Source organism: Podarcis cretensis, assembly GCF_951804945.1.
Source record: "Podarcis cretensis genome assembly, chromosome: 1".
NCBI lineage: Eukaryota > Metazoa > Chordata > Lepidosauria > Squamata > Lacertidae > Podarcis > Podarcis cretensis.
The window spans coordinates 98266454-98293204 of NC_137170.1; the positions used below are offsets into that span (position 1 = coordinate 98266454).

The window sequence follows — 26751 nt, forward strand, 5'->3', positions numbered from 1 at the left end:
TGACGGTCTGAAGAGCAGAGGGCTGTGTTAACCTCCTTGAAAAGTAGAATTTAAATCGCTGTGACTTTATTTCAGTTTTAAAGCCTTACTCAGCATTGCCTGCAACCCACCGTAATCCAAGGACTTCCCAAGAGAATATAACATTTCCATAATATGCTGCAGATGAATTTACTTTACATGGTAAAATCCTTTGCCCACTACATCCTGAAGAGCTAATGAAAACAAATGTTCTTCGAGAAGCGGTGAGCTATCTGAACTCAACCATGTGCAAGTGCTATTTAAGAACTTCCAAATGGGAATGTGGTTCATCATGCAAAATGGCATGGAAAGGCAGAACCCAGATTGGGGTTGGAGATTTAGGGAGGGACTGCTGGAGATGCTATTTAGGAAGCTTGATTGCCACAGGGAGAAGCGAAAGAGACTCAGAATCTTGAATGGGTAGGAAATACTCCATGCAGCAAAGTAAGATGGCGATGGCACGCCAGTAATCAACATGATTCTTGTGTATCAGTCATTTTAACCAGAGACCTTTTATAATCCCTGTACATAAGTATTTGTATACTAAAATTGAAAGTGGTGTTAGATCCTTTAAAAAGAGAGACTGAATAATGAAAAAGAGACAGGAAATCCTTTTGTCTCCTGGATTAGTTAAAACTTCATTTATCTTCTGTTGCCATTAAGAACTGGATAGACCAGGACCCTTGGGTTGCAAGATTCTTGCTGCATAGTAACAGCGTAATGATGGTGTATCTCATTCTCCTTGGTACACCAGAGCATGGGGCTGCTTTGCTTCTTTACTTGGTTTGAATGAAACCCTGATTACCTTTTCACTTCTATTTGTTTTGCCAGAGAAAGAAAATCTATGTTGCTCAATTGGTTTGCATCCTCTTTCCCAATAGAAGTGCATTCAATAATAAATGTCACCTGCGTGACAGGTCTATAAATGAAGGAGATTTTATTTTTGTTTTTTAAAAGGCCAACTTCAGCAAGACACAACACCGAAACAGGATTTTTCATATGCTCAAATACACTGGTGCGCTTAACCAACATACAATCATTCAGCATAAAAAGCACAAAGGTGCACTACTGTGTGTGAGGTGCCTTTGTTAGGCAAACCAGAGGAAACAGAGAAAAAACCTCACCTCTGATTTAGTACACACAAACAGCAAGAAACTCTCCATATGGCAACGCCCCAGGATGTTGCCAGGCGCCACTACAAAGGTCATGTGATCCATTACCCAATTCTAATGTTCAGGTTTCACAGTATAAGATTTTGCAGAGGCATTTTAAAGGTGAAAGTGTTATTTTGGAAGTCTGGTATATTTCCCACAAACTAATACTTTAGAATTTGCATTAGAAGTTTCATTAGTGTGATTATTATGAAAGTCTACTGTCTGCTATGAATGTTGCAGTGCTTGGAGAACAAACAGGAGGGGAATACACAATGTCTAGCATTAGCTCTAAAAATAAAATTAGCATTGTAATGCAATCTTTAAACAAAAGTGGCTCCTTTCTACCAGCATGCAGCTTTTAATAACAGAATTCTAATGATGCAAACAGCGTGTATTTTAGGCTTTTATACCTTCGAACATTTAAATAAAAGAATTTGTGTTCACTGCCCCCCTTTCCAGACCCAACACTTCCACTGCTAGAATTCACCACCTACCAGGTAAGGTGGCTGCCCACCCTCTAATCTTGATCCCATTGTCCTGACCCTTTTTATAGAAAGATTACACGTATATTCAGTTTTTTAAAAGCTACTAAATAGTCAAGCTAGCACCCATAGTTAAGACAGTTGCTTACCCGCAGCAGTTGTTTTTAAAAAGCATGGGTATGTGTGGGAACACTGTAAGCTAGTGGCCATGAGTAGAAAGAGAACAAGGAAACTGAACAGTACCTGTCCTTTCTACAGAAGCATTACTAGGAATGGACCATTTTACAAATCTTGATGACATTTCAATCTGCGCTGATGTTTCTAATTCCCCTCTCGCTCCTTAATCCCAGTTTGACTTTAATTTTATCCCCGGTTCCATTAAAACACACTTTTTAATAAATAATTGCAATTGTGTGTGTGCGTATTCTAGACAGTGGTACCTCGGGTTACATATGCTTCAGGTTACAGACTACACTAACCCAGAAATAGTACCTCAGGTTAAGAACTTTGCTTCAGGATGAGAACAGAAATCGTGCTCCGGTGGTGCAGCGGCAGCAGGAGGCCCCATTAGCTAAAGTGGTGCTTCAGGTTAAGAACTTACCTCCGGAACGAATTAAGTACTTAACCCGAGTTACCACTGTAAATTCAATGTGCGCACAGTGTGATGTACAAATTTTATACACCATGCACCTTGAGCCTCTGTAAGTAATACACTTCATGGTCTGTCAGTGTGGCATAGTGGAAAGAACTGGAAATGGACAGAGCCATAGGCAGAAATGTGGTTGGTGGCTGAGTGAATGGTCTAGCATACCAAGGCGGAATGCCACCATAGTTCAATGAGAATCAGCAAAGGTCAACTAATTGGGGTACCAACTTGCTGAGATTAGATGGCGCCCAGCACACTTCCCCTGTGCCGATGGACGCCTGTGCCGATGGACGCCTCAAACGTTAGGCAGGGGCTCCAGCTGGCTTCTCCCACACACACAGGCAAGGCACGACGTGGCAACAGCTTCCAAAGCTTGGCTAGCTCCCATAACCTGGGCCATAACCTGCTGAGATAAGATGGCGCCCGGCATACTTCCCCTGTGCCGATGGACGCCTGGGCCGATAGAAAAAACTTGAGCTCTCTTAGCAGAGTTCTTAGCAGAGTTCTGCAGTGGTAGAAAGTGTTGCCTTGTGTGTGGATAATAAATCAGACTGAATGCAGGCTTCTTGCTAATCTCCAACAGCCTTTAATGAGAAGAAAAACATCATAAATCAGCCGGGCGAGAGAGCAGACATCCTTTCGTCTCTCAGCCAAAAACGAAAGGAAACTCACACACAAAGAAAGATTCCTGTATGTGAACATAACCACGCCTCAGAATGTGAGACGTCACACAGAACTGTTTAACCCTGTAAGTTCTGATTCTCCTCACACAACTACCCCTTGCATACTCCTTGCTTACCATGGAGGTTAATGGTTGATAAGACATGGTTGGCCAAGTACAATTTCAAGATACAGAATTCAAAGTGAGGAGATGAAGAGAGGGTTATATGTCACCCGTACCAATGGTCTAATTAGCCATGCTTAAAGTCCAACGCAATCAGCAGGTTAGATAACTGTTTTTCTTTTATTTCTACTGTTGTTACAGCAGACACCCTGAGCATGATTTGGTGGGAAGGTGGGATACAAATCTGACAAGCAGACAACTAAAATATTAGTCTACTGAATGGAGACGCAGAGCATTTCATGCACTCAGTCCAGGATACTTTGTAGATAGCAGGTATGCATAAGGTACATATGCATGTGTTCTGGTAGAAGTGACACAGCTGGAACATTTTACTTTGAAGCAGGACAAAGTACACTGTCTTTTTCCGCCCCTAGCAAATGTTATTAGCTGATTTTTGAAGTGAAGGCTGAATGGCTCTATAATTATTGAAATGGACATGCAAGTTTCAAATACAGAAAGTAACAAGAGGTGAAATACAAGATTCCCATTAGCAATGATTTCCTTCCTTCAGCAGATGTGCAGCATATCACTGAAACAAATAACGTTGCACAAAATAGAGAATTCAAAGTCTTGCCTAGGACTTCCACAGAATTAATTTACCCCCTGCTCCCAAATTCAAACTCCCACTACCTTTCAACAACAATAGCTGTTATGAATTGCAATACTCTTCCACCACTGATGAGAAACCTCTGCATACCCATATTCCGTTGAATTGAATGCTTAATCCTATAGGTTCAGAATCAGAATCTGCAGAGATCAAAGCACCTAAGATGATGGGTTTTTAAGAGTGACTCTATTATGTCCTGTGGATGTGATAAGCTGAAGTTGTTGAACTTACATTTAAAGGAATTAAAGGCAAGATTCTATAGCCATTTATGGAACAGCTGAAACTCTGTTAATATTAACTGAGAAGGCCATGTCCCCTGTTATTAACACAGCTATTCTGTACTGAGGAAGGATGTATTGCAGACATTGTGGATAAATGTTTTTGAGATCCAGCAAAGGAGGAAAAAGCATCATCTCAAACAGGTGGACAGACACTGTTTTAATGCCAATAAATATCCATCAGGGCAAACAGACAAATTCGCCATCTGGAACAAAACTAAGTGTGATTTTGGATCATAGGCCATAGGATTATAGAATAGGAAGGGACCACAAGTGTCTACCCCCTGCAGTGCAAGAATCTTTTCCTCAACATGAGTATCAAACCCATGACCCTGAGATTAAGAGTCTCATGCTGACCGACTGAGCTACCCCAGCTTAATGCTCTTCCTACTACAATGAAACCAAAGAGTAGACACAAACATGGGTATCTGATGTCATTTCCCCATCAGTGAGGGGTATTCTGCTGCTGGTGTAAGAAGACTGACCACACAGCCAACTAAGAGGAGCAATGCATTTAAGAAGTATAATTCTTAAAACTTACACAGCCTTGTCTACTTCCCTGGATCTCTGATCTGGCTTCAGTCCAGGCTGGTACACATAGGGATGGATGAGAAATCCCATATAGTTCAATATAAACATGTATGAACATTACTGGCAGGTTCCCCTTGTGACAATTTTGTCACAAGTTGCTTGAGCCAGAGGCGGATTTAGGGCATGGAGCCTTGAGGCCACCACAACTAGGATTTAGAATTTAGAACTATTTAGAATGGATCACAAGAGGTGCTGTCGGTGCGTGTGCCAAATTTTGGCATCGCACAGAATGCTGCTGAAATTTGAAACCCCAAAGTCCATCACTGCTTGAGTAAAGTGTCAGAGTAGTTGTTGCCATCCTGGTTACGTCAGATATAACCCTTGGAACACTTCTTCGTATGTGGCACCAAGCATAGCAGGTTTTTTTGTGCAATCATCCAAGTGCCTCTTAGTTCTTCATTTCCAAAGGTGTTTCGCAGAATGAATGTTATGCTCTTGGCCAGTTTAAACCGCAAGTTAGGACATATATTCTTGCTTCATCTTCTTCCCTTCAGTCTAGCACAACCATATACCCTGTGAGAAATTGTCTGTTCCCATTGTTCTTCTGATGTGGCCTTTTGCCTTAGCTCAGAACTTAGGTCTCATTCCAGTCCTGGGGTTTCAAGATTCTTCCAATACTGCAGTGGCACATTATTTGCTGCGCACACAAATAACAGTGGGATTTCTAAGGCTGAAAGCCTTAGAATACCAACCAAGTATAACCACAACCTCTCCTGGTTTTCAGGCAGGCTTACATTATATTGTTGGTTGGAGATAGCTCATAAGGTAGAATGACCAATATTGTGGTCAGACGTTCTTACCTTACTATAACCTGACCATCGTCCAGCTCCATATTTCCCTCTGCTCCTTCTTGATTTGAGCAATGGATATGTCCAAATCCATACACTGCCCTAGGGGACTTCCAGACTGTTGCTATTCTCTGACAGGATTCAATTACATACAGTAAGCCCACAACTTATGCATATTTAACTTGTGAGTATTCAGCTTTACACACTTGGCAAAAAAAAAAAGAGGGTGGAAAAGGGGCTGGCATATGGGGGAAATACTTTGGCAGTCCCGCCTGCCATTGCACTCAGTGTGTTTTGAATATACATTCAATATACATAATTTTGGCTTTATGCTCGAACCCTGTAATGGATGGTTTAGTTGAGATTCTTGTATTGCAGAGGGTTGCACTAGATGACCCTCAGGATCCCTTGCAACTCTACAATTCTATGCATCTATGAATACTAATTGCTGTATGATGTATGATGAATAATTGGAGAAGGATGTTGCAATACACCAGGGGCAGGAAATACCGTATTTTTCGCTCTATAACACGTACCCGACCATAACACGCACGTAGTTTTTAGAGGAGGAAAATCCGTAGGCATGCCACCCGTAGGCATTTTCTCCATAACACACACAGACATTTCCCCTTACTTTCTAGGAGGAAAAAAGTGAGTGTTATGGTGCAAAAAATACGGTATTTCACAGCCAGAGTGCCACATCCCCTTCCCAGAACCACATGGCAGTGGTAGGTGGAACAACAAAATGAGACTCTTTTGATTGTATTCAAAACATGCAAAAATAAGTATTTACACATACACACCCCTTACCATCCAAGCAAGCAAGTCCACATATTCCCACCAAACAAAATGAGTTGAGTGCCGGTGGGGGCAGAGCAGGGCTGGTGAGAGGAGTGTGACCTGTGGAGAGACCAGAGGGCCAGGCAGAGAGGCCAGGAGGACTGGATCCAGCCTGCAGGCCAGAGGTTCCTAACCCTGCCAGGGCACTCTGCTTTTATGCTTCTGAGAGGCATCAACTTGGCCATGTGGAAATGAGATGGGCTTTCAGTCTGATCCAGCAAGACAGTTTCAACTTTCTTAATCCGTTACCTTAAAAGATACAGAGAAGGATAAATCACACTGTCCCAAATGAACCACTGATCATTTAAGCAGTTCCACAGCCTTATTTTTGTTTGTGCTTCTGAGATTTTTCACTTGTGTCCTATAAGGCTCCACCCAGAAAAAGAGAAAGATCAAGGTGGACTTATTGTCACTGTCAATTTAGGAGGATGGTAGACAAAAAAAAGCCAATCAGGGCAGGGAGATTAGCAGAGCCAATTAGGATACATTTGCATATGCACAGCACAGCTATTGAGAAACAAATATGAAGACAATGGAAAATTAATAATCTCTGGGAGCCATTCTGAGGCAAGGGATTCCCAAGCTGAATGGTAATTGAGAAATAAACATACTGTGCTTATGCAGATTTGGATACCAAGAACCCATAAACAAGGATACAATAACACAACTGGGGGAGAAATCTACATATAGGAGTTAGTCATGTAATTATATTCCAGTATGGCGAGAGAATGAAATCTGTAAAAAGGCACCTAAAATGGGATGGCATCTGTCAAATTATGTTGATGTTCTCCATCCAGTTCCTAATGGAAACTTTTTAAGGCTCAAATGTAGGCTATGCAAAGTTAGGTCATGATGAGCCAGTTGATTGATCAGGGAGTTAAGAGCGAGGAATCAGGGGGCAAAAGACAAAGTATATTTTGCTGTGAGTTGGGGGTGCAGTAGGCTGCATGCCAAGACCCTTCTAATTCCTCGATCCAGCAAGTGTCAAAATCTAAGCAAGGATGCAAATTCCTGGAATAGCCAGGCTAGCTTCCTGATGGAAAGCTCTTCAATCTGAGCAGGCTGAAAGCAAAGAGCATGTGGTATGGCACAGGCTCCCTACTTATTTAAAATGAACTACATTAAATGCATTTGTGTATAGTGTGTGGTTTCACACATGCATATTCAAAACTTGATAGCTGCAATGTCAGCATGAGGCACTAAAGATTAACAGCAGATCTGCTAAGTATTATTAATTAAATTTGTGTCCTGCTTTTAGACCAACCTTCATAGCATTCATATAATACATCACTTCCAATAAAACTCTTAAAAAATTTAAAAATCAATTAATGGATCCACGAGAGATGACGCCTGAGAATGTAGAAAAGAGAAGAACTGGGTGAAAAACAGAATTTTGAAGCAATGGATTCAAAAACAAACCAATTTCCCCCTCTCCACACATGGATAATGTCAAGTTCCTCTGAACATTGGGTACAATGATAACATGTGGAGGGACCCAAAAACATCACTCTGGCAACAGGAGGTGCAAATATGAGTCAAGCAGGTGTGTGTAATAATGTGTTTGCCTGCTTCTTTCCTTCTTCCAGTTCACTCAGATTAGGCAAGTGTTGTGAAGTGTTCACTTTGTATGCATAATCTTTACACCAGCCCTGAAGAGTCACATACTGAAGGCGCGAGGCCAAGAGAGACTGTCTCACATAATGACAGAGGTGAGAACTGAACCAGGAAATAATTGATGTGTAGCTCACACATTCAGCCAATATGCTACACTGGCTTTTCACTTTGACTGCATCATGCCCTAAGTTGCCAGTTCTCATGGCTATCAGTTATCCATAAAACAATATGTATGGCATCCCTCGTGCCACAGCAGTCCATCTTTATAATGTTCCATAGACCAGAGAATGAACATTCCTATTATTCTTCATTTCCAGATTTTATTTGATCTAGCACACTTGCTCAACCCAGTCCACACTGATACTAAAAAAGAAGTTTATACATAATTCAAAAATAATCTGCGCACATGTGACCACAGGCACGCTAAACTATTTTATCTCTTTAGAAAATGGATGTGTGCTTTACAGCCCCTTGTCTACTTTATAAGGCAAATGTATCATTAGAGGAGTTAATGTTGACTGGCCTGTAGGCTATGGGCAGAATGAGATGCCACTGCTAAATCTGCATTGTGTGCAAATAATCTCCATTTTTATGGGCTTTCTGCATTATCTTAATTTCCTAGTTTATATATCACTTTCCTTTCTGATTGATGGCAGCCTGCCTCTATAGTTGGATGCTAATGAAACAAAATCAATGTTTTATATTCAGTCCCTTCTAGATAACCAGTGCAGGCGCATACTTACCTTAAGGACTGCAAAGCACTTCTGTAAACATTTTCACATCCCTGCCATTTGCTGAGAGTGCAAACTATTATGCACCCAAACATCTTCCTATCTTTCTCCAAATAGCAAGGGGAAAGAAAAGAAAACACCGCTCTGATTTTTTTTTTTTTAAATAACAATTCAAGGTCTTCTTAGCCCCCCCCCCAAAAAAAACCCACCTCGGAAGCTAATGGCCTATGTCGCAAAACATTAAAATCATCTAGGTGTTTCTAAGTGCCATTTACTACTATATAGGAATGCAATTCCTTATTAGAACAGGCACAGATTTTGCCATTGCAATCGTATACACGAAATGCTTAGCTCGCACGACGGAACTTATGGACTCGGTTTCTTTTTTAAAAAGCTCAGCAACATTAGTCATATTAAAAACACACAGAGACATTAAAATGCAAACCACCATTAAATCCACTAGGCTTTAAAATATAAGTATATCCCCTCCCCCCATCTTTTTCTCTTCAATTATCCCCGAAGGTACAGATTACCACTTTCTTTTCTGACAGAGGCTCCTGTGCCTGCCTATAAGAACCAGAAGAGTGTGAGATATTTAGCAGGAGCTGCGTTTCTCATCACAGAGTTATATGCAGCAAGAAGAGAAGTCGTACCTCTTGATTTTCTCCCTGTTAGACAATGTTATTCATGTCCAGAAAAGAGAAGGGAATAGTGGTCAGGGAAGGTAACTGCACTTTGAAACATTATATATATGTAAATTACAATTAAGGAGTTCAAATAAGGTTGACACTGCAGAAAATGCTCAGGTTTTGTCAGCTTCCAGAAAAATGGAATTCTTTAACTGTGAAGCAGCCAGCCACGCCGTGTGTCCATATATGTTGAATTTGGTGTTTTTACAATATTCATAAGGTCAGTGCTTTATTTTTCTAAAAAAAATGTTTAGGGGTAGTCTCATTTTGACTCAAGAAAATCACCATTTTATAGTTCAAATTAGGAAAAATAAATACAGTAAATGAACAAAAGTATAAAGATTCACAAAATGTTTAGGGGTATGTGTACCCCTGCGTACCCCCAGAAAAAAGCACTGCATAAGGTGGCTCTAAAGCTGCAACTATGCTTATAATACAATTAACTTAACTTAATGAGGGAGAAATGTTTCTTCACCAATTACAGAAATGTTATTACAAAATTATCGGCACCTAAAGCTCATATACCATAGGTAAACAATGGCAGAGAAGACCATTGTTGATTAGCATCAGAGCAATTTACATATTTTGAGACAGAATAGTCATAATTTGCATTACTGTTGATATGGTGGTGCTTGCTTTTGTTTTGTATCAGTTCCACAACACATATTTGAAGGTGATTATTGCTCAAGATTACAGGTGTGTGTGTGTGTGTGTGTGTGTGTGTGTGTAATATATATATATAAAATTTCAGGCTCTCAAATCCTACACAAAATAATGCATGCTTAGGTTGCAATCTTTAGCCACTTACCTGAGAGTAAACTCCATTGAACTCAAAGGGAATTGCTTTTGAGTAGAATTGTGATGATGAAATGACTTAAATCATTGGGCTTAAGCACATGTAAGTTGCATCTTACCCACATTTAGATTCTAGACTGCTGTCAGTCAAATAGTCTGTGGTCTGGGATGATGAGAGTTAGAAAAAAAAAAAAGACCTGATCTTGAAGTTGCAGCGTATTGTCTTCTTGGAATTATATTACAAGAAATATATTATTACCTCCTTTCAAGTCAACTACCGGTATATCACTCCTTCTAATAGCAAATTCTTATAGTGGGTATCAACAGGACTGTAGGTAAGTCAGTTTGGATGGAATATCTGTCTGGAGCCCTGAAAATGAGGACTCTTTTAAGAGAGAGGATATGTTGCAACAATTTGTTGCTTGTTTCACTTTCAGCCACTATGTTTGACTATGTGCCCTGGTATTGATAACTACCAATATTCAAAGCCCTGAGCTACTCTCCTTCCCTTCTAGAACCACACACTTTTCTTCCAAACCTTTTGAATGCCTTCCTCTACAATATTTGGTGGTAGGGTAGACTAAGTGAAAATGCCTATACAGAAACAAATATAGGTTTTAAATTAGCAATAGCAGGAAACAAGATATACACAAGCAGGACTTAAAACAGGCCCAGTGCATCCAAGTACAGTGGTACCTCGGTTTGCGAACTTAATCCATTCTGGAATTCTGTTCTTAAACCAAAACCGTTCTTAAACTGAGGCGCGCTTTCCCTAATGAGGCCTCCCACCGCCAGTGCCCTACCACCGTTTGGATTCCGTTCTTATACCAAGGTAAAGTTCTCAAATAAAGACACTATTTCCGGTTTTGCGGAGTTCGTAAACCGAATCATTCTTAAACTGGACTGTTCTTAAACCAAGGTACGAATGTACTGTAAACTCATGTTTATAGCTATTCCTAATGTCAGTGCTTTTTATTATTAAAATGTTTAGGAGTACTCTCATTTTCCTACTCATATTGAAATACTGCCTCTCAATGAGGTCAAATTTAATTCACAAAATGTTTATGGGTATGCGTACACCTGCGTCCATCCAGAAAAAAAGCACTGCCTAAAGTTAATAAAGGTGGTTTTCCTTCTTGTAACCGGTCTCTTAAGAAGACAACACACCTTTCCCAATTGCTATGGGGAAGAAGCTAGTAGAGGAAGTGATAAATTCACCCCAAACCTCTCTCTTACTAGAAGACATGTTAATAATACAATCTGATTACATATGTTATCATACTGAGATTACAAAACTGGTGCTTTTTTATATAATTGGATAGGAAAGTATGTCTGTGGGGGAACCAACAATCTTCCCTGGGCCCTTATTTCCTCTCTTTCCTCAGCCCCTGGTAATGGGCAAATTTTAATTTGTTTCATATCCACAATTCAGCCATGCATATGTAATCTTTGTTCACACTTTTATAAAGTAAAATTAAGTGAAAGAAATTGGGCAATAATAGAAAGCTTGTCTGAGCAGAACAAATTTGAATTATCAAGCACAAGGAAGGAGGATTGGGGCAAGAGGGCTTGAAGCGGCACAGAGATTGGAGGAAAGAGGTTTTTCTCTGAAATAGGACTGCATGAATAATCAACTGGAACAGGTGCTGATTTTTTAGCATCTTTTGTTCATTAAGTTTTTGGGTGGGAAGATAACCACCTTGAATATGATGAGAACTGTTTAATAGCTATCTGTTGTTCCACTCTTGTGAATAGCTAAAAAGCAAGCCCACCTTTTCTAATTATAACCATTTTTAGTCTGGAACCTGTTGCTTTGAGATTTTGTAGTAGATTGAGCCTAGTAGTCTGGAGAAAGTCCTCTGGAAGTGATTCTATTTAGCTGCACTGAAATGTGAAGGTATGCTAATCTATAAATATAAAACTCTGGAGGTTACCATGAGAGGTTCTTGGAAACAAAAAAATATAGTGTGCATTAAATTCACTTCCCCTGTAGGGCTCAGAGGAATAAGCATGGTTAGGACTGCTATCTATATGTATTTCTGTTATCTAGCAGGAAAAGAAGGAAATCTTAAAATAATGCTATTAAGGGTTTGTATGAAGAATTTATCCCACATTACACTATGGGCAGACCCACACCCTACATTTGAATCACATTCAGCACACATTTAAAGCATGACCCACTCCAAAGAATCATGAGAACTGTAGCTTCCCCCTCATAGTTACACTTCCCAGAATCCTTATCAAACTACACTTCCCAGGATTATTGGGCTTCAAACGTGCACTGAAAGTGCTTTAAATTTAACTTACCTGGGGGTAGTCCCATTGAACTAAGTGGAACGAATGGGCAGACATGTCTAGAATTGCACTGAGAGTATAAAATAATGGATTTTGGAAATTATTAGCCCAATTTATTAAATATGACTTCTGTTTAGAGAACGCTCTTGACTTGCCTTTTAACAACAATGTAATTGGGGTTTAAAAGTTATTGGCAGTAGGTGAGAGTTTCATAAGCTAGACCCCTATACGTCTTTTTTTTTGGGGGGGGGGAATGCATGCTGTCTGTTGCAGGAAGCTTTTTGTACTTTTAGGCACGTATGTATTCTGGAGTCCTGTGTTCTAAACCAGCAATGGGATCAACCATCACAGCCTGGCAGAGTTCCTATTCTTCATCTAGTCCCAGGTTCATATGGCATTTGAAGCAATAATCGTTTCTTTTTCCTCTCCTCCTTCGTGACGTGAAAACCTGTACATTAATCTCCCATGTAGAAAAGGCGAAGAAACGGAAAGCTGCAATAACTTCCACCCACGTGAAGTGCTGTAAACAGAGGACATTGAGAAAGTGGGCTAAATCAAACACCCAGATTCCTTCTGCAGCAGCCACGCCCTGCCTTTATTCAATTTATTTATTTTCCTTGTCAGGTTTCACTTCACAGTTGTTAAGGAGTAGAGATCAGATTTCAGGGAGGGCAGAGGAAGCTAACTGGCTGGAACCAGACTTGCCTTGTCCCTTTTTTTGGCCACCTTATCTTTTCAGTCACTAACCACATCCCACCCGGCTGTTCAGCTAGAAGTTAATGTTTGACGGAAGTGGTTGCCTGTCGGCTAGAGGGAAGTCTCGTCCCTCAGACGCTGGCGGGGCAAGGAACAGGGAGTGCCTGGAGAAAACCCGAAGGGCTTAGCCTTCCTTCCATCAGGAAGAATTGGATGCACCCTGACGCATGTGAGGAGGAATTAGGTACAGGACAGAAACAATACTTAGAAGAAAGAAGCATTTCCTTCGTGGTTCTTCTTCTTCTTTTTAAAGCGAATAATGGTTTGTCTCGTCTCTTTCCTGGATTGACTAATCCACTAATGTGACTGGTGTGAGGTGCTGATTCAGAAAAAAAAGTGTAGGTGAGTCATTGCTATTACTTCACAGCTTCTACCTGTGTGAAATAAGCTTCCTAGAATGCAGTAGGCCTTGGCCTGTGAGCAAACTTGTAAGCTTTGTTAGGAAGGATGTTTGGATCAGTGACATGTTTTGACCCACCTTTTGTCTTTCTTTCCTCCATTGTGTGTGTGTCTGTGATTAGCTCTGCTCATGGAGACAGGAAACAGCCAGCAGGATTGTTGGGATATAATTGATGAAACCCACATTAAAGAATTTGAAGTGGACCAATGGATCAAGATCACCCTAGCCCTTATCTACGTCGTCATCTTTGTGGCAGGCATTGTGGGCAACAGTGTCACCATCCGGACAACCAAACTGCTGCAGAAGAAGGGCTACTTGCAGAAAGAGGTCACAGACCACATGGTGAGCCTCGCATGCTCGGACCTGCTGGTCCTCTTGCTGGGGATGCCTGTGGAGTTCTTCAGTATGATCTGGACCCCTTTCTCCACCCCTCAAGGCAACCTCGCCTGCAAGCTCTACTGCTTCCTTTTTGAGGCCTGCAGCTATGCTACGGTGCTGCATGTGGCCACTCTCAGCTTTGAAAGGTACATTGCCATCTGCCACCCTTTCAAGTTTAAAGCAGCTTCTGGGCCCTGCAAAGTGAGGATCCTCATTGCCTTTGTCTGGATTACATCTGTCCTTGTGGCCTTACCTCTTCTCTTTGCGATGGGCACAGAGTACCCATTGGAAGCCATCCAGGGCCACCGAGGATTGGTTCCCTGCAGCAAACCCAAACCCCGGCACCACATGCCTGACTTGATGCTAAATGTCACCATATGCACCAGCTTGTCGTCTCGATGGAAGGCCTTCCAGTCTGGTATCTTCACTGCTTTTATTGTGTATGTCGTAGTGTTGGTATCTGTGGCTTTTATGTGCCGGAATATGATGAAAGCCCTGATGATCCACAAACAAGGGACCTTAGCCGTGAGAGGGGAGAGAGAAAGCCAAAACCAGTACCTAAGGAAAAACGAGAATCCCGATGGCAGGAGTTCCAGAAAACAGATTATCCTCTTCCTAGGTAAGACCCTGTGTATGTACATGTATGTGTGTGTGTGTGTGTGTGTGTGTGTGTGTGTTGGTAATGACTCTGCAGCTACAAAAGGAAAGACAAATGGCAGGGTGGGATTGATTCAGGATGAAATGATGGGAAAATGAGGTGGGTTTCATCTCCCTTTTAGTGTTTCACCATTCCCTATTCATTATGGAAATAATTCTGCTCAGCACAAAGCAAATGGCATAAATTGCATGGAACCTGTGCGCTGGTGATATTAAAGTAAGCATTAGTGCCTTCAGAATGTGCATTTGAGAGGAATGGTTTTCATTTCAGCTGCATTTCCCTTTTCTTTATGCACAGAACCAAGTAACTCAGCTTTTCAACAGGCTTCTCTACCCATCCTGTCCCACTTTCCCATCATCACTTAAAGAAAGCACTTTTGATTTAAATATTTCAATTTTAAAGCTAAATGCTTATCTTGTGTAGTGTTATAATTTTTGTCTCGTTTGAATTAAGCGAGGGATCCTAAAATTCAATTTGCTTTTACTAGTCATGCTGCTTGATAACATCTTATCCCTTCCCTATTTTTAGATAAATGAAACTAGTTTTTTATATTTTTTATACGCAAAGTGGGGGAGATGTATGGAATGGGGTTCAAGGAAAGGAAGCTTTTTACATGTTGATCTTGCTGGAAACAATGAGGAGCCCTTTGCAAATCACAACCTTAAGTTGCAATCATAAATCCTTTACCTGGCGAAAGTCCCACTAGCATCACTAAGAATTATTTCTGAACAAATAGGTTCAGGACTGGAGCGCTGATTAAAAGACTTTGTTTTTAAACTGTTCCAAAAAAACCCCAAACAAACAAACAAGCAGAAACAAATAATGAGCCTTGCAAGCTCCAAATGCTACTCCAAATGTGTGCATTCAGAAAGCTTAAACCTGAGATTTGGGTTGTTACCAGGGCCACTATCATTTACTATAGCCCTGCTCATGCAGTGGCGTAGTGTGGGGGGTGCAGGGGGGGCCGGCCGCACCGGGCACAACATCTGGGGGTTAGGGTTAGGGGTAGGGTTAGGGGGTGCAAATCCACGGGTTAGGGGGCGCAAATTACTTGCCTTGCCCCGGGTGCTGACAACCCACGCTACGCCACTGTGCTCATGTGCCTTTAACAGAATCCCTGGTAGCTGAAACTCGCCTGGCAAAGATTAGAGTCTGGCTCATGATGACACCCAACCCACCTGATCCCACTCCACCCTCTGGGCTGGCATGGAGGTGGCAGTTGTGGAGAATTAGTAGCATTTCCTTGGGAACTATGATTCCTGCCTATTTTGCCTTTTTACAAGACTGTTAGCCTGAGTCAGTCACATGCCTGGCAGCAGCCATGCATATTCTCAAGGAGGTTGTCACTAAATGTGAAGACAGTGGCATGCCATAAGAAACCTTCAGATGCCGAAGTTGCCATTAAAGGTATGAGAGCAGGGGCTCTTAAAAAGTTGGAAGCCTTTCTTTCAACTTATTTGTTTTTGCTAGGCCTTGATCACTTTAAGCCAGCCAGATAGTTGCCTTTCTTGGAATTTCCCCTCCCCGCACCTAGAGCTTATTAAAAGACCAATAACTTGGGAATTATGTTTGATTCTGATCTCTCTTGCCACATTTTTCAGACTAAATCTAATCAAGTTGTCATCTCACCATCTTGAGAATCTTTCCAGGCTGTGATCCATGTAGCCTCAGCATCTTGTTGAGAGCTCTTAGATGTGATTTTCATCATGTTCTGCTTGAATTGCTGCAATTCCTCGTTTTCACTGGCCTGCTTTGTACGGTGCTAGTGCTACAATAAACGAATCGGCTAACATACCAAACCAGAGTGCACAACCAAACCAGAGGAGATTTTAAAATTGTTTTTCTAGAGGTCCACTACATTTGGGGGGAGGGGTAAAGGGTGTGATAAAGGGGGCACAAATTACATAGATTACATAGATTAATAACTGCATCCTCTGCTTTTTTTAGCTCCTTGCGCTTTTGCTATGATCTGTGAAAAGCCCCTGCTCGTTTCTTGTCTATAGAATGAATTTTCCAACCAAAAATCCCAGATGCAGTAAATGTCAGTGCTGGCTCTATTTAAAAAATAGATTGTATTGGAGAGGCCCTGATAAGTTTTGAACTGTAGCAAGGGCTAGTAATCTACCATCAGTTTGGGAGAAGTGTGCAGTCAACAGAGGTATGCTCAGACGAAAAAGAAGCCAGGTGTGTGTGAGAGAAAAAAAAATATGGGATGAGAGAGTGGCGAATATATAATCAAGGTTGCTTTATTGTGGCCTTTTGTTTTATTTAGTAAGTATATTTCTAGTCCATATTCATGGTTGTGCAAAGACGATAGGATTTATGATGGAAATATGTGCTACACCAAACAGGCTGGTTCAGGTCCAGTGACTGATGAAAAATGCCATACTACTTGTTGCCGTTTTCATTATTAAAGCTAAGAAGAAGAATGCACTCCACATATATTATATTAGTAAGCCTTGTGAGGAAGGTCAGTATTGTTGTCTTCATAGGTAAGATCTGCATTGGGAGAGAAACAACTAAGAAATAAAGGCTTGCCTAAAGTGCACCTAAGGGACACAGGTAGTGCTCTGGGTTAAACCACAGAGCCTAGGGCTTGCTGATCAGAAGGTCGGCGGTTCGAATCCCCGCAACAGGGTGAGCTCCCGTTGCTATCCTCATATGCTACAGCACTATTAGCATTTGTGATCTTTCCTTGGACCTATCAATACACCGAGTTCTCAAGGTATATTTGTCTTTCTTTGTTTGAAAAACTTTTGTTCAAAGAAGAAAAAGAAAGCCATTCTGTAACTTCTAGTGATAATTTTGTCTGCAAGCAGATTTGCATTAATGCCTACAAGTGTCTATTTGAGGAAGGGGGGGAGGAGAAGGGTGTTTAGTGTCCTCCTCCCTGACTTCTGTGCTGTATTTCAAATTACTCTCTTAATATGAGTCTCACTAATTAACTTTGGTTAGAAAATAAATTAATGAACAGAAGACAGAAACCATGGCCTGCATCCATGAGAATAATACATTTTGAAGTGGTGGCTTTCATAAGAATTATGCTTTAGGGTGCTTTTAACCCAGGCAGAATGAACAGATATATTGTTTACAAATTGCTGAATTTAAACATTGTGATGTAGCAGGCCTGTTTGAATTTCATTTAACAGATGGGTCAAATTAAAACAAATATTTGCTCATTCCAAATGTATTTCACATTTAATGTGAAATGTAAATGACAACACGGAGCAAGATGTGTTGAAGAGTCTAGCAGCAATAAAAGCAATTTAGAGTCTCTCTCCTCTAGTTGTTAAAAGTGATAACTTCTATAAAGCAGAAATTAAATTCATAAATCTAGTACTCAAGAAGGAAGAGTGTAAGTTGAAAAACAAGTGGTTTTAGTGCTATGCTTTGGTGCAATGTTTGAAAAATAATGAAAACAAATTGAAAACATTTTAGTATGTGTGTGCGTGTGCTCATGCACGCATATGTGAGGAAATGTTTTCTGTATGACATTTAGAATCTGCCCAAGAACAAGAACATAAAAATGGCAGGCAAGGGTATAAATAAGCTTGGTGAAAAAATTCTAAAGTGGATATTGTAATGTATGGGAGAAACTTGTAAGGCTAAAATTTGGTGTAGTCTCTCCTACAACATTTTCCCCATAATTTCTACAGTTTTGCAGTACCCTTTTCTCATTAAATTAGTGGTCTCAAACTGAGACAGGCTTACTGTGGGAGGAGAGAGTCTTACAGCAAAGCCATAGGCACACTTCATTTAAAAGCAGTTAAAACCTAGTATTCTGGCCGAACAAAATGGCTGTTAGGCATGGAAGGGACACAGTAGCCTGGTTTACACATAACACTAAATCATTGTTATACTAGCCATGATTTACACATTATTTGCCCCATAGATAATCAAATAAAACAAATCATAGTTTGTTTCTCTGAAAACAAAAAAAATTCCTTCCAGTAGCACCTTAAAGACCAACTAAGTAAGTTCTTGGTATGAGCTTTCGTGTGCATGCACACTTCTTCAGATACACAGAAGTGTGCATGCACACGAAAGCTCATACCAAGAACTTACTTAGTTGGTCTTTAAGGTGCTACTGGAAGGAATTTTTTTTGTTTTGACTATGGCAGACCAACACGGCTACCTATCTGTAACTGTTTCTCTGAAGTTTGGTATGTATTACAGCTCCTTTTATCTTGTGCATTGGTAGTTTCGTTAGCATGGTTAAACAAACTATGGTTAAGGAAAAGTGCTGAGTTCACACACAACACCAAGCCATAGTTAAATCAAAGCAAGGTTTGTAAGCCAAACAACAAACCATGGCTTCAGATCATGTTTTTTGGGAGGGCAGTAAACAAACTATAGCTGCCCAGCAGGATTCACATATAACACTAGGACATGGTTTAGAAAACCATAATGTATTAAACCATGATTTAATGTTCTGTGAGAACCTGCCAGTTTGTTTCTCTGAAGTTTGGTATGTATTACAGCTCCTTTTATCTTGTGCATTGGTAGTTTCGTTAGCATGGTTAAACAAACTATGGTTAAGGAAAAGTGCTGAGTTCACACACAACACCAAGCCATAGTTAAATCAAAGCAAGGTTTGTAAGCCAAACAACAAACCATGGCTTCAGATCATGTTTTTTGGGAGGGCAGTAAACAAACTATAGCTGCCCAGCAGGATTCACATATAACACTAGGACATGGTTTAGAAAACCATAATGTATTAAACCATGATTTAATGTTCTGTGAGAACCTGCCAGTGAACATATGGGAGATTCTGGCCACAAGAGGTCTTCCTGTTCATTGTATTGCTGGTTTTAGGCAGAGTTTGAGGACCACTTTACATATTTCATTAAAACCTGGAGTGTATCTGTAGTGCTGGGGAGGAAAGAGTGCTAATGCTTTTGTTTCTTTCATCCATTTTACCATCTTAAATCTGAAGAAAGAGCTGTTATCGGGGTATGGGGGTGGGCTCAGGAAGGCAGAGTAAATATAGAGGGATTTTAAAAGGTTGAGAAACAATTGAAGCTAATAAGTGATTATGAGAGAAATAAGCCTTTTTACTGCACAAAGAAGTGAGCTGAATTATTCTCCCCTTGACATCTAGCTATGTATGACATCCCTGGAGTAAGTGACTGACATATGCCCTTGCCTTGGGCATGCTAGTGTTATGTGCACATAATCTTAGGATATATCAGCACCATCATATTTTACATGATTTGTGCTGGTAAATATTGTATAAGGTTTGCACAGGCCTGTCCATATATGTCACTGTGGGCCTCTCAGCTCTGGACCTTTGACACAGATAGTGGTATTTCATGAAGTCAGTGCAAATCTTACTATGGTGGTCATTAGCACAAGCAGTGTTTTATTCCGATGCTTGCTCAGGAAATGTGTCTTTAAATATGACAGTGAACCTAACCATTTGCAAGGAATTTCCAAACCTGAGTGCTGAAATGGGTAGCTAGGGGAACTGATTCTGAGGATTATTCTGTTCAGTGGACAGGCTGCTGTCAATGACAGGGGCATGGTGCAACTTTTGGCTTCAAAGGAGGTGGAAAGAAGGGGAAAAATTGCAGTGGGATTTGAAAGAAGGCAAGCAAAGACATTGAAAGAGGAGGAGAGAAGCCGATTATTACGTTCTGTTTGAACATTGGAGGAGTGATGGTCTAATGTTCAAACAAGTCAAGCACAAGCTCAGGGAAGAAGAGAAAAAGAGAGAGTGAGACTCAGAAGGGGATGGAGGCATCCAGGACCTCAAGCGTGAGAAGGGAGAGATTCAGGGGAGAAGGGAATCCTGGGGAGGGAAACCATGAACTTTCCTTCCATGCTGACTTGGAGGATAACCAGAAATAGGGATGGTATGTCATCAGCATATTGTTAGCACCTTACTCCAGATCCTCTGCTAACGTCTTCCAGTGGTTTCATAGGAATATTAAACACCACAGGGATGTTTAACAGAAGCTTGTAGTAGTTGCACTGCCCATATTCTGTTGGTCATCTGGCCTCAGAAGTGGCTGACAGGGAGGGTGGGTGCTTACTTGGTGCTTACACTGGTATGGAGTAAGTCAGGGAAGTGATGACGCTGCTCCTCACCAGCCATTCCTGTCTGACCTACCTAATTGTCTAAAGGTCCCCAGAAAGCCAGGGAGCATCATGGAGTCATGAATGCTATCTGTCTCTCTTCATCTCACCATTCCATAGTGAAACTAGGGCCCTGACAGAATCCCCAGCCTTCTCACCCAGGACATGGGCCATTATAACTTAATTCAGCAAAGGTCCAGCAAGGGTTGGTTTGATTGGAACTAGATGGAAGTGGTGACAGCAGTCACGAAATTAAAAGACGACTGCTTCTTGGGAGAAAAGCAATGACAAACCTAGACAGCATCTTAAAAAGCAGAGACATCACCTTGCCAACAAAGGTCTGTGTAGTTAAAGCTATGGTTTTCCCAGTAGTGATGTATGGAAGTGAGAGCTGGACCATAAAGAAGGCTGATCGCTGAAGAATTGATGCTTTTGAATTATGGTGCTGGAGGAGACTCTTGAGAGTCCCATGGCCTGCAAGAAGATCAAACCTATCCATTCTGAAGGAAATCCGCCCTGAGTGCTCACTGGAAGGACAGATCGTGAAGCTGAGGCTCTAATACTTCGGCGACCTCATGGGAAGAGAAGACTCCCTGGAAAAGACCCTGATGTTGGGAAAGATGGAGGGCACAAGGAGAAGGGGACGATGGAGGACGAGATGGTTGGACAGTGTTCTCGAAGCTACCAGCATGGGTTTGACCAAACTGCGGGAGGCAGTGGAAGACAGTGGTGCCTGGCGTGCTCTGGTCCATGGTGTCACGAAGAGTCGGACACGACTAAACGAATAAACAACAACAAGATTGAAGTGGAGTGTTTACATGCTAGCTGACTAGTGGAAAAGGATTACCTCCTTGTCCATGTCAATAGAGTAGGAGACTATTAAATTTGCCCTGTGCAAACTAAATCCTTACTTGCTTGCCTATCCAGACCAAAATGGACTCTTTTGGAGCCAGGGTGCTAGGAAACACATCAAATGGCAGTGGAATTTTGCTCTCCCAACCACTGCTCAAATGTCTGGCTAACTCCTTTCATTTCTGTCTTTGTCTGGTCTTCTCTCTCTTTTTGAGAATGTATTGATTAATTTCTTCTTAACTTACAAACCCCCAAAACCTTTCAGCATTTCATGTAGCTGCTGCCTCACAGAAACAGTTTTCAAGAACCCAGATTTCTTAAAAGCACCGACACCTGTGTGAAGTCAGAAGTTTTCCGCAGAAAGACATCTGTCTGTATATAAATATTTAGTGTGGTTATAAACCAAACTCTTGAGCCCATCCACAATAAGAGAAAGTGCTGTAAATTTTGCAGTGTGGAAAGCACACGGTACATGCTATGACCAAAGAAGTGCATTGGGAAACTAAAAGTTGAAATTGCTACAGAGGTGGATGCTGCTTAGATCTAAATTTCCTTTAGTAAGGCTGCCTTTAAGTACACCAACAAAAGAAGGTTTGGCATTGTTGATTGCTTTAACAAAATACTGAAATATGTAACTTATTTGTGAAGGAGCAATAAAGTGTTTCACATGTGGCCCTGAAGCTAGCAAGAGGGATCAAAAACATCAGGTTAAGTATCACAGATGACAGGTTTTGGTTCTTCATACTGGTGCATGTACTACTTTTCGGCAGTAAACCACATACTGTACAGTGATTGCCACAGGGTGGTTGTATGGGAGAAGGGAAGGAATGCCAGATGGGGAACTGAAAAGAGTCTTTGTTGCACAAAGTGCATGCTGAAAGAGAGTGCTGTGGTATATTTTAGTCTATGGTAAATACAGTTTTGTACTTGTGGCTTTCCTCTGTGTTTTTGAGAATCCGGAGGCCAGCAGAGTGTAAAGAGAAACTGTGTATGCACTAAAGATATTTACCTGGAAGGAAGACTCACAGCTTTTGGTAAAACCAGTTTCCATTTTTTAATCATTATTATAGTGCAGGCTTGTAAACCATTATTCCAGTTGCCTGCTCCATTTGCTTGCCTCTTTCCCTCTGATTCCATGACAACTACTACTGCTCTATTGGACCAAATGGGACCTCCCCTGCAATACAGATGTGCCCCCCCAATCCCCAGACCACAGCAGTGGGAAAAGGGTCAAAGTCTTCCCCAATTCACAGTTACAGTCCAAATTGTAGGCTTGCCCTGAGTTGTCCATCCCTTTGCTCAGACTTCCACTGTGTGGTTGAGAAGGAGGAGAAAGTAGGAAAATGACCTTTTCCACCAGTAGGAGACACAGGATTTGGCAGCAGAAATGACCATGAAATCTCTCTTCTTCCATCCTGGCTTCATTCTTTGCTTTTGAGGCAGGAAGGTAGTAGCTAGTGTCCACCTGCTCTCTTTCTCATTCTCTCTTGCTACTCAGGTGTTTGTGTGGCAAAAGGCAAGGCTTTTCATAGTATAATTACATAGCAAGGATTAAACACACATACAAAGCAGACAGTCATTCATTCATTTGCACAGACTTTAACAGGACTTTAGTAACATTTTCCTCTCCAAGGCTGAGAGCTGTTGTTTGTCGTTGCCATGAAACTCCCTCAGTAGTGCATACGTCTGCATTTTAAGGAAAACTTGTTTGAAAATACAAGACATTCACTCCAAACATAATAATTCCCCAGCTCCACAAGTAGTCATGGAACACAGTCTGATTCTATTCTAGTTCTTCAAAAAGAAGCCTGCAGAAAATTATTATTCAGGAAGTGTGTGCTAATTGTTTTGCAGCTGAGACTTTAACTTCACAGAATGGGCTACTTTTACATCTCAGTTGGGTTGAGACATTTGGTTTGGGCCTCAGATCATATCCCTCCTAGTGGTGCTGCAATAAAACTGCTAGCACATTTGCAAAGCTAAGTAGGGTCTGGTATGGTTTCAAATTGGACAGGGGACTGTGTGTTGAGACTAGATGATCCTGGGGGGGGGGGGTCCCTTCCAACTCTACAGTTCTGTGAGGCATAGAGAAGGGAATATATGTTCGTACTTGGCACAGAAGCTTATTTGTTGTGCCTGTGACTAAAGTTCTGTTCCATCTCGCCAAGTGAGCTTGGTGGCCTTCCATGAGCATGGTCATTACGGTTGTGGCCACTCAGTTCTGGAACATTCTTCCTTTACCCAAACATCACAGTCCATCTCTTTGACCTTCCGAAACTGAAGATGTCTCTTGGGTTAGCTTCTAATATGGGTTGATGCTGATGGCATTTAGTGATATTGTTCTGCTCCTTAACTCTGTATAAATTCTAGTAATAACTTTAGATTTTTACATTTGTAAACCATTTTAAGAGACCAGGCTATAAATATTTCAAGTGAAATAAAAATAAGCAGATTTCTTTTTTAAGAAAAATAGTCTTTAAAAAGGTTTCTTCAATAAACAAGTTGTCTCTAGAGAACAATGGTGATAGAATTTGATTGTGAGTGCTTTAAAAATGGTTTATAGTGTTCTACAAAAATAATTTGACAGAATAGCGCTGAAAATGAAAACAACATTTTCCTGCCGTGGCAGCTGTTAAAATAGCAGTTGTGGTATGCGAATGTCTCAAGTGCTCACTGTGAAAAATATGTTGGACTTCAACACAATGAACTATCCAGTTTTCAAAATTAAGCAGCCTTTAGTGGATTCTGCCCATACAGACACAAGGTGTGGTGAACAGGGGAAGTGTCTTCTCCCTATGAACAGGCAGCATGTTACCACATTAAGGGAGTTAACTAATGTTACGATGCACTTTTTAGAATTAGGCTATGTGTGCATTACTGCAGCTAGGTTGCTCTTTTTCTCAGTTCGGATCAAAGCTGGTTTGCGGGGAAGTGCATCAAACTGCAGTATTTCATAAGAAGCGACTGGATAGATGCAGATTCTGGCTAATGTCGTGTGCATACTGCTTCCCAAAGCAGAGGTGGGGGTGCACCAGATGGGAATGTGTACACAGCCACTGTGAAAGCTACCACAATGTTATTTAAGCATTCCTCAGGAGGTGGGTAGGTGGGGGTGTTAGTTGTATAAGCACAAGGGCCAGTAGATGGCACTGAGCAAGGAGGTCAGAGGTCGCAAATATGAAAATAGAGTTAGCTATGTTTTACCTGTCAATGAAGTGTCCTGGCTTTCTGCTAATCCTACGCTTATGTGCATGCAAACTGTACATGTGTAGACTCTTGTAAGGAAGTCTTGCACACAGCTGCCTTGTGAGGCAAGCCAGTAGTGCCCACACCTCTCTTTTTACTAGGTTTCTGCCACAACTTCTCTTTTCCCTTGCAAGGAGGAGGGAAGGACAGATCTGTGAGCAAGCATCTGTCTGGGTGAGGTAGCTACCATATTTATTACGTTCTAGCTTGGGTGGTCTTGATAGACAGCCTGTCATTTGCCAATCAACTGAGTTTCATGTAGCCAGGAAGGCACTCATAACACCTTTTTGAGCCAGGAGATGAGACTGGAAAGGTGTTAATTAAAAAGGATATTGCTTGGGCTGTCCTTAGTAGACTTGACATATCAAAGGAGTTTTTAGATTGTGTATTGGAAAATAATGTAAAAAATGGGTAAAAGGATTAAAACTAAAATCGCCTGTATCATAAATTCTGTTATACAAGTCGATGGTGTGTCCACACCTGGAATACTGTTGCTTTATCTCAAAAAGGATATTGTAGAGCTGGAAAAGGACAACCAACAGTATCAAAGGGTTGTTGCAATTCCTCTATGAGGAAATATTACAATATTTGGGGCTTTTTAATTTTAGAAAATAGGCAATTAAGGGAGGGTCATGGTATACAGGTGTATAAAAATATTTGCGTGCCCAGGTACTCTGAGCTCACCACCTATTGAGGCTGTGTTGTGGAAGCTGAAAAGACCACAGTACAGTGTTTTCAGTTCAAATCAGGTCACAACTTTATTGTTTACAGATGAAAGTGAGTTTGGCTTAGGCATTGGGTATCACCTGTATCAACCAGCCCACCTGCTAGAAAATTTTGCTGGGGGTCAGTCCTGCTTTGGGGCTGACGAAGACATACATCAAATGGGTGCAACCTCAACAGGATTGCCACCTTAGGAGATACTATGGCCCTCAGTCCCTGGTTGGACATATGGACTGAACCACTTCCCTTAGGGTCCCTTTAATGGGATACCCTGATTCATTGCAGGTGAAGACAAAGGCTTACAACCTTCCATCCTTGATTAAGGATTTTACCCAATGCCTTACCCACCAAAGTTGTGACAGTTGCTATAAGGTAGGCAAAACCCCCAGACAGAGCCAATTAGTCTAAAGGAGAAATTCCTCTCTGGCCCTGAATATGGCAGTTGAAAGTTCCACAGCAAGTTTGTATGGAAGGCACCATCCCCTCTGGTGGGTGGGTTTAGCCATGCAATAAGGGTGAGAGATCCATAGGCAGACTGAGGTGCTGAGGCAAGGAGATGAGCCTTATTTAAGCCTATGGAGCAGATCTGAGTGAAGACTCAGGATCTGTCCCAGGCAGCTCCACCCCCACTAGGTACCGCCTCCAGGCCCGCCTACAATTGGCCACTTTACAGGAGGGCCTGAATTCAAATCCCCACATGCAGGTGGTGAAGGATGTGATGTCTCCTGCCAGCCATTGAGAACAGAAATTAGGCACCTAGTAATGGCGGTGGGGCAGCGTTGTGCTGCAGTGGCCATGTCACAAAATAGGTGAACAGACATAAGGTGTGGAGAAAAGAAAAACAGGCAGTTTATTGCCAGAAGTGATACTCCTTCGCTGGAATAGCCCAAGCCAAAGTAGAAATGATCTGGATGAAATAAGTGAAAGGGGGGATGTTCCTCAATAATCCTTGCACATCCACACTCTTTTCTCACCAGGGCTACAGGTGCTGGCTACTTGCTTAAAATGGTATTAAGTTGGAGGAGTCACCATATTTATGCATTCCCATGCCTGTGCCATTATGGGGTCTGTTGTATGAAAAGCTGGAATGATTTAGGGACTAGGAAGGGTTTCGATGTTTAGCCCATTCATTAGCAAGGAACACAAGCTAGGATACAGGAGCAAATATGGAGGAATTCTGGCAAAGGCTGGGCCATTTCCGCGTGTAAAGAGGTGTTTATGACAGATTCCTAACTGAATAGCTCAGCACAGTATGCATTATGCCATGTATACTACATCTATGCTTTGG

General features: G+C 41.5%; 1 protein-coding gene across 2 annotated transcripts in view; it reads left to right on the top strand.

Moving 5' to 3' along the window:
• The first annotated feature begins 12983 nt into the window (after window positions 1-12983).
• The window catches only part of GPR39 (G protein-coupled receptor 39), a 132857-nt gene continuing 119089 nt past the window's right edge, over window positions 12984-26751 (top strand). The window contains exons 1-2 of one of the 2 annotated variants that reach the window (XM_079993871.1): window positions 12984-13390; window positions 13650-14525. In XM_079993871.1, the coding sequence (XP_079849997.1) occupies window positions 13282-13390; window positions 13650-14525 (985 nt within the window). In that variant the 5' untranslated portion in view covers window positions 12984-13281. The remainder of the gene's footprint in view (window positions 13391-13649; window positions 14526-26751) is intronic. The other variant, XM_079993872.1, reaches the window with a different exon arrangement.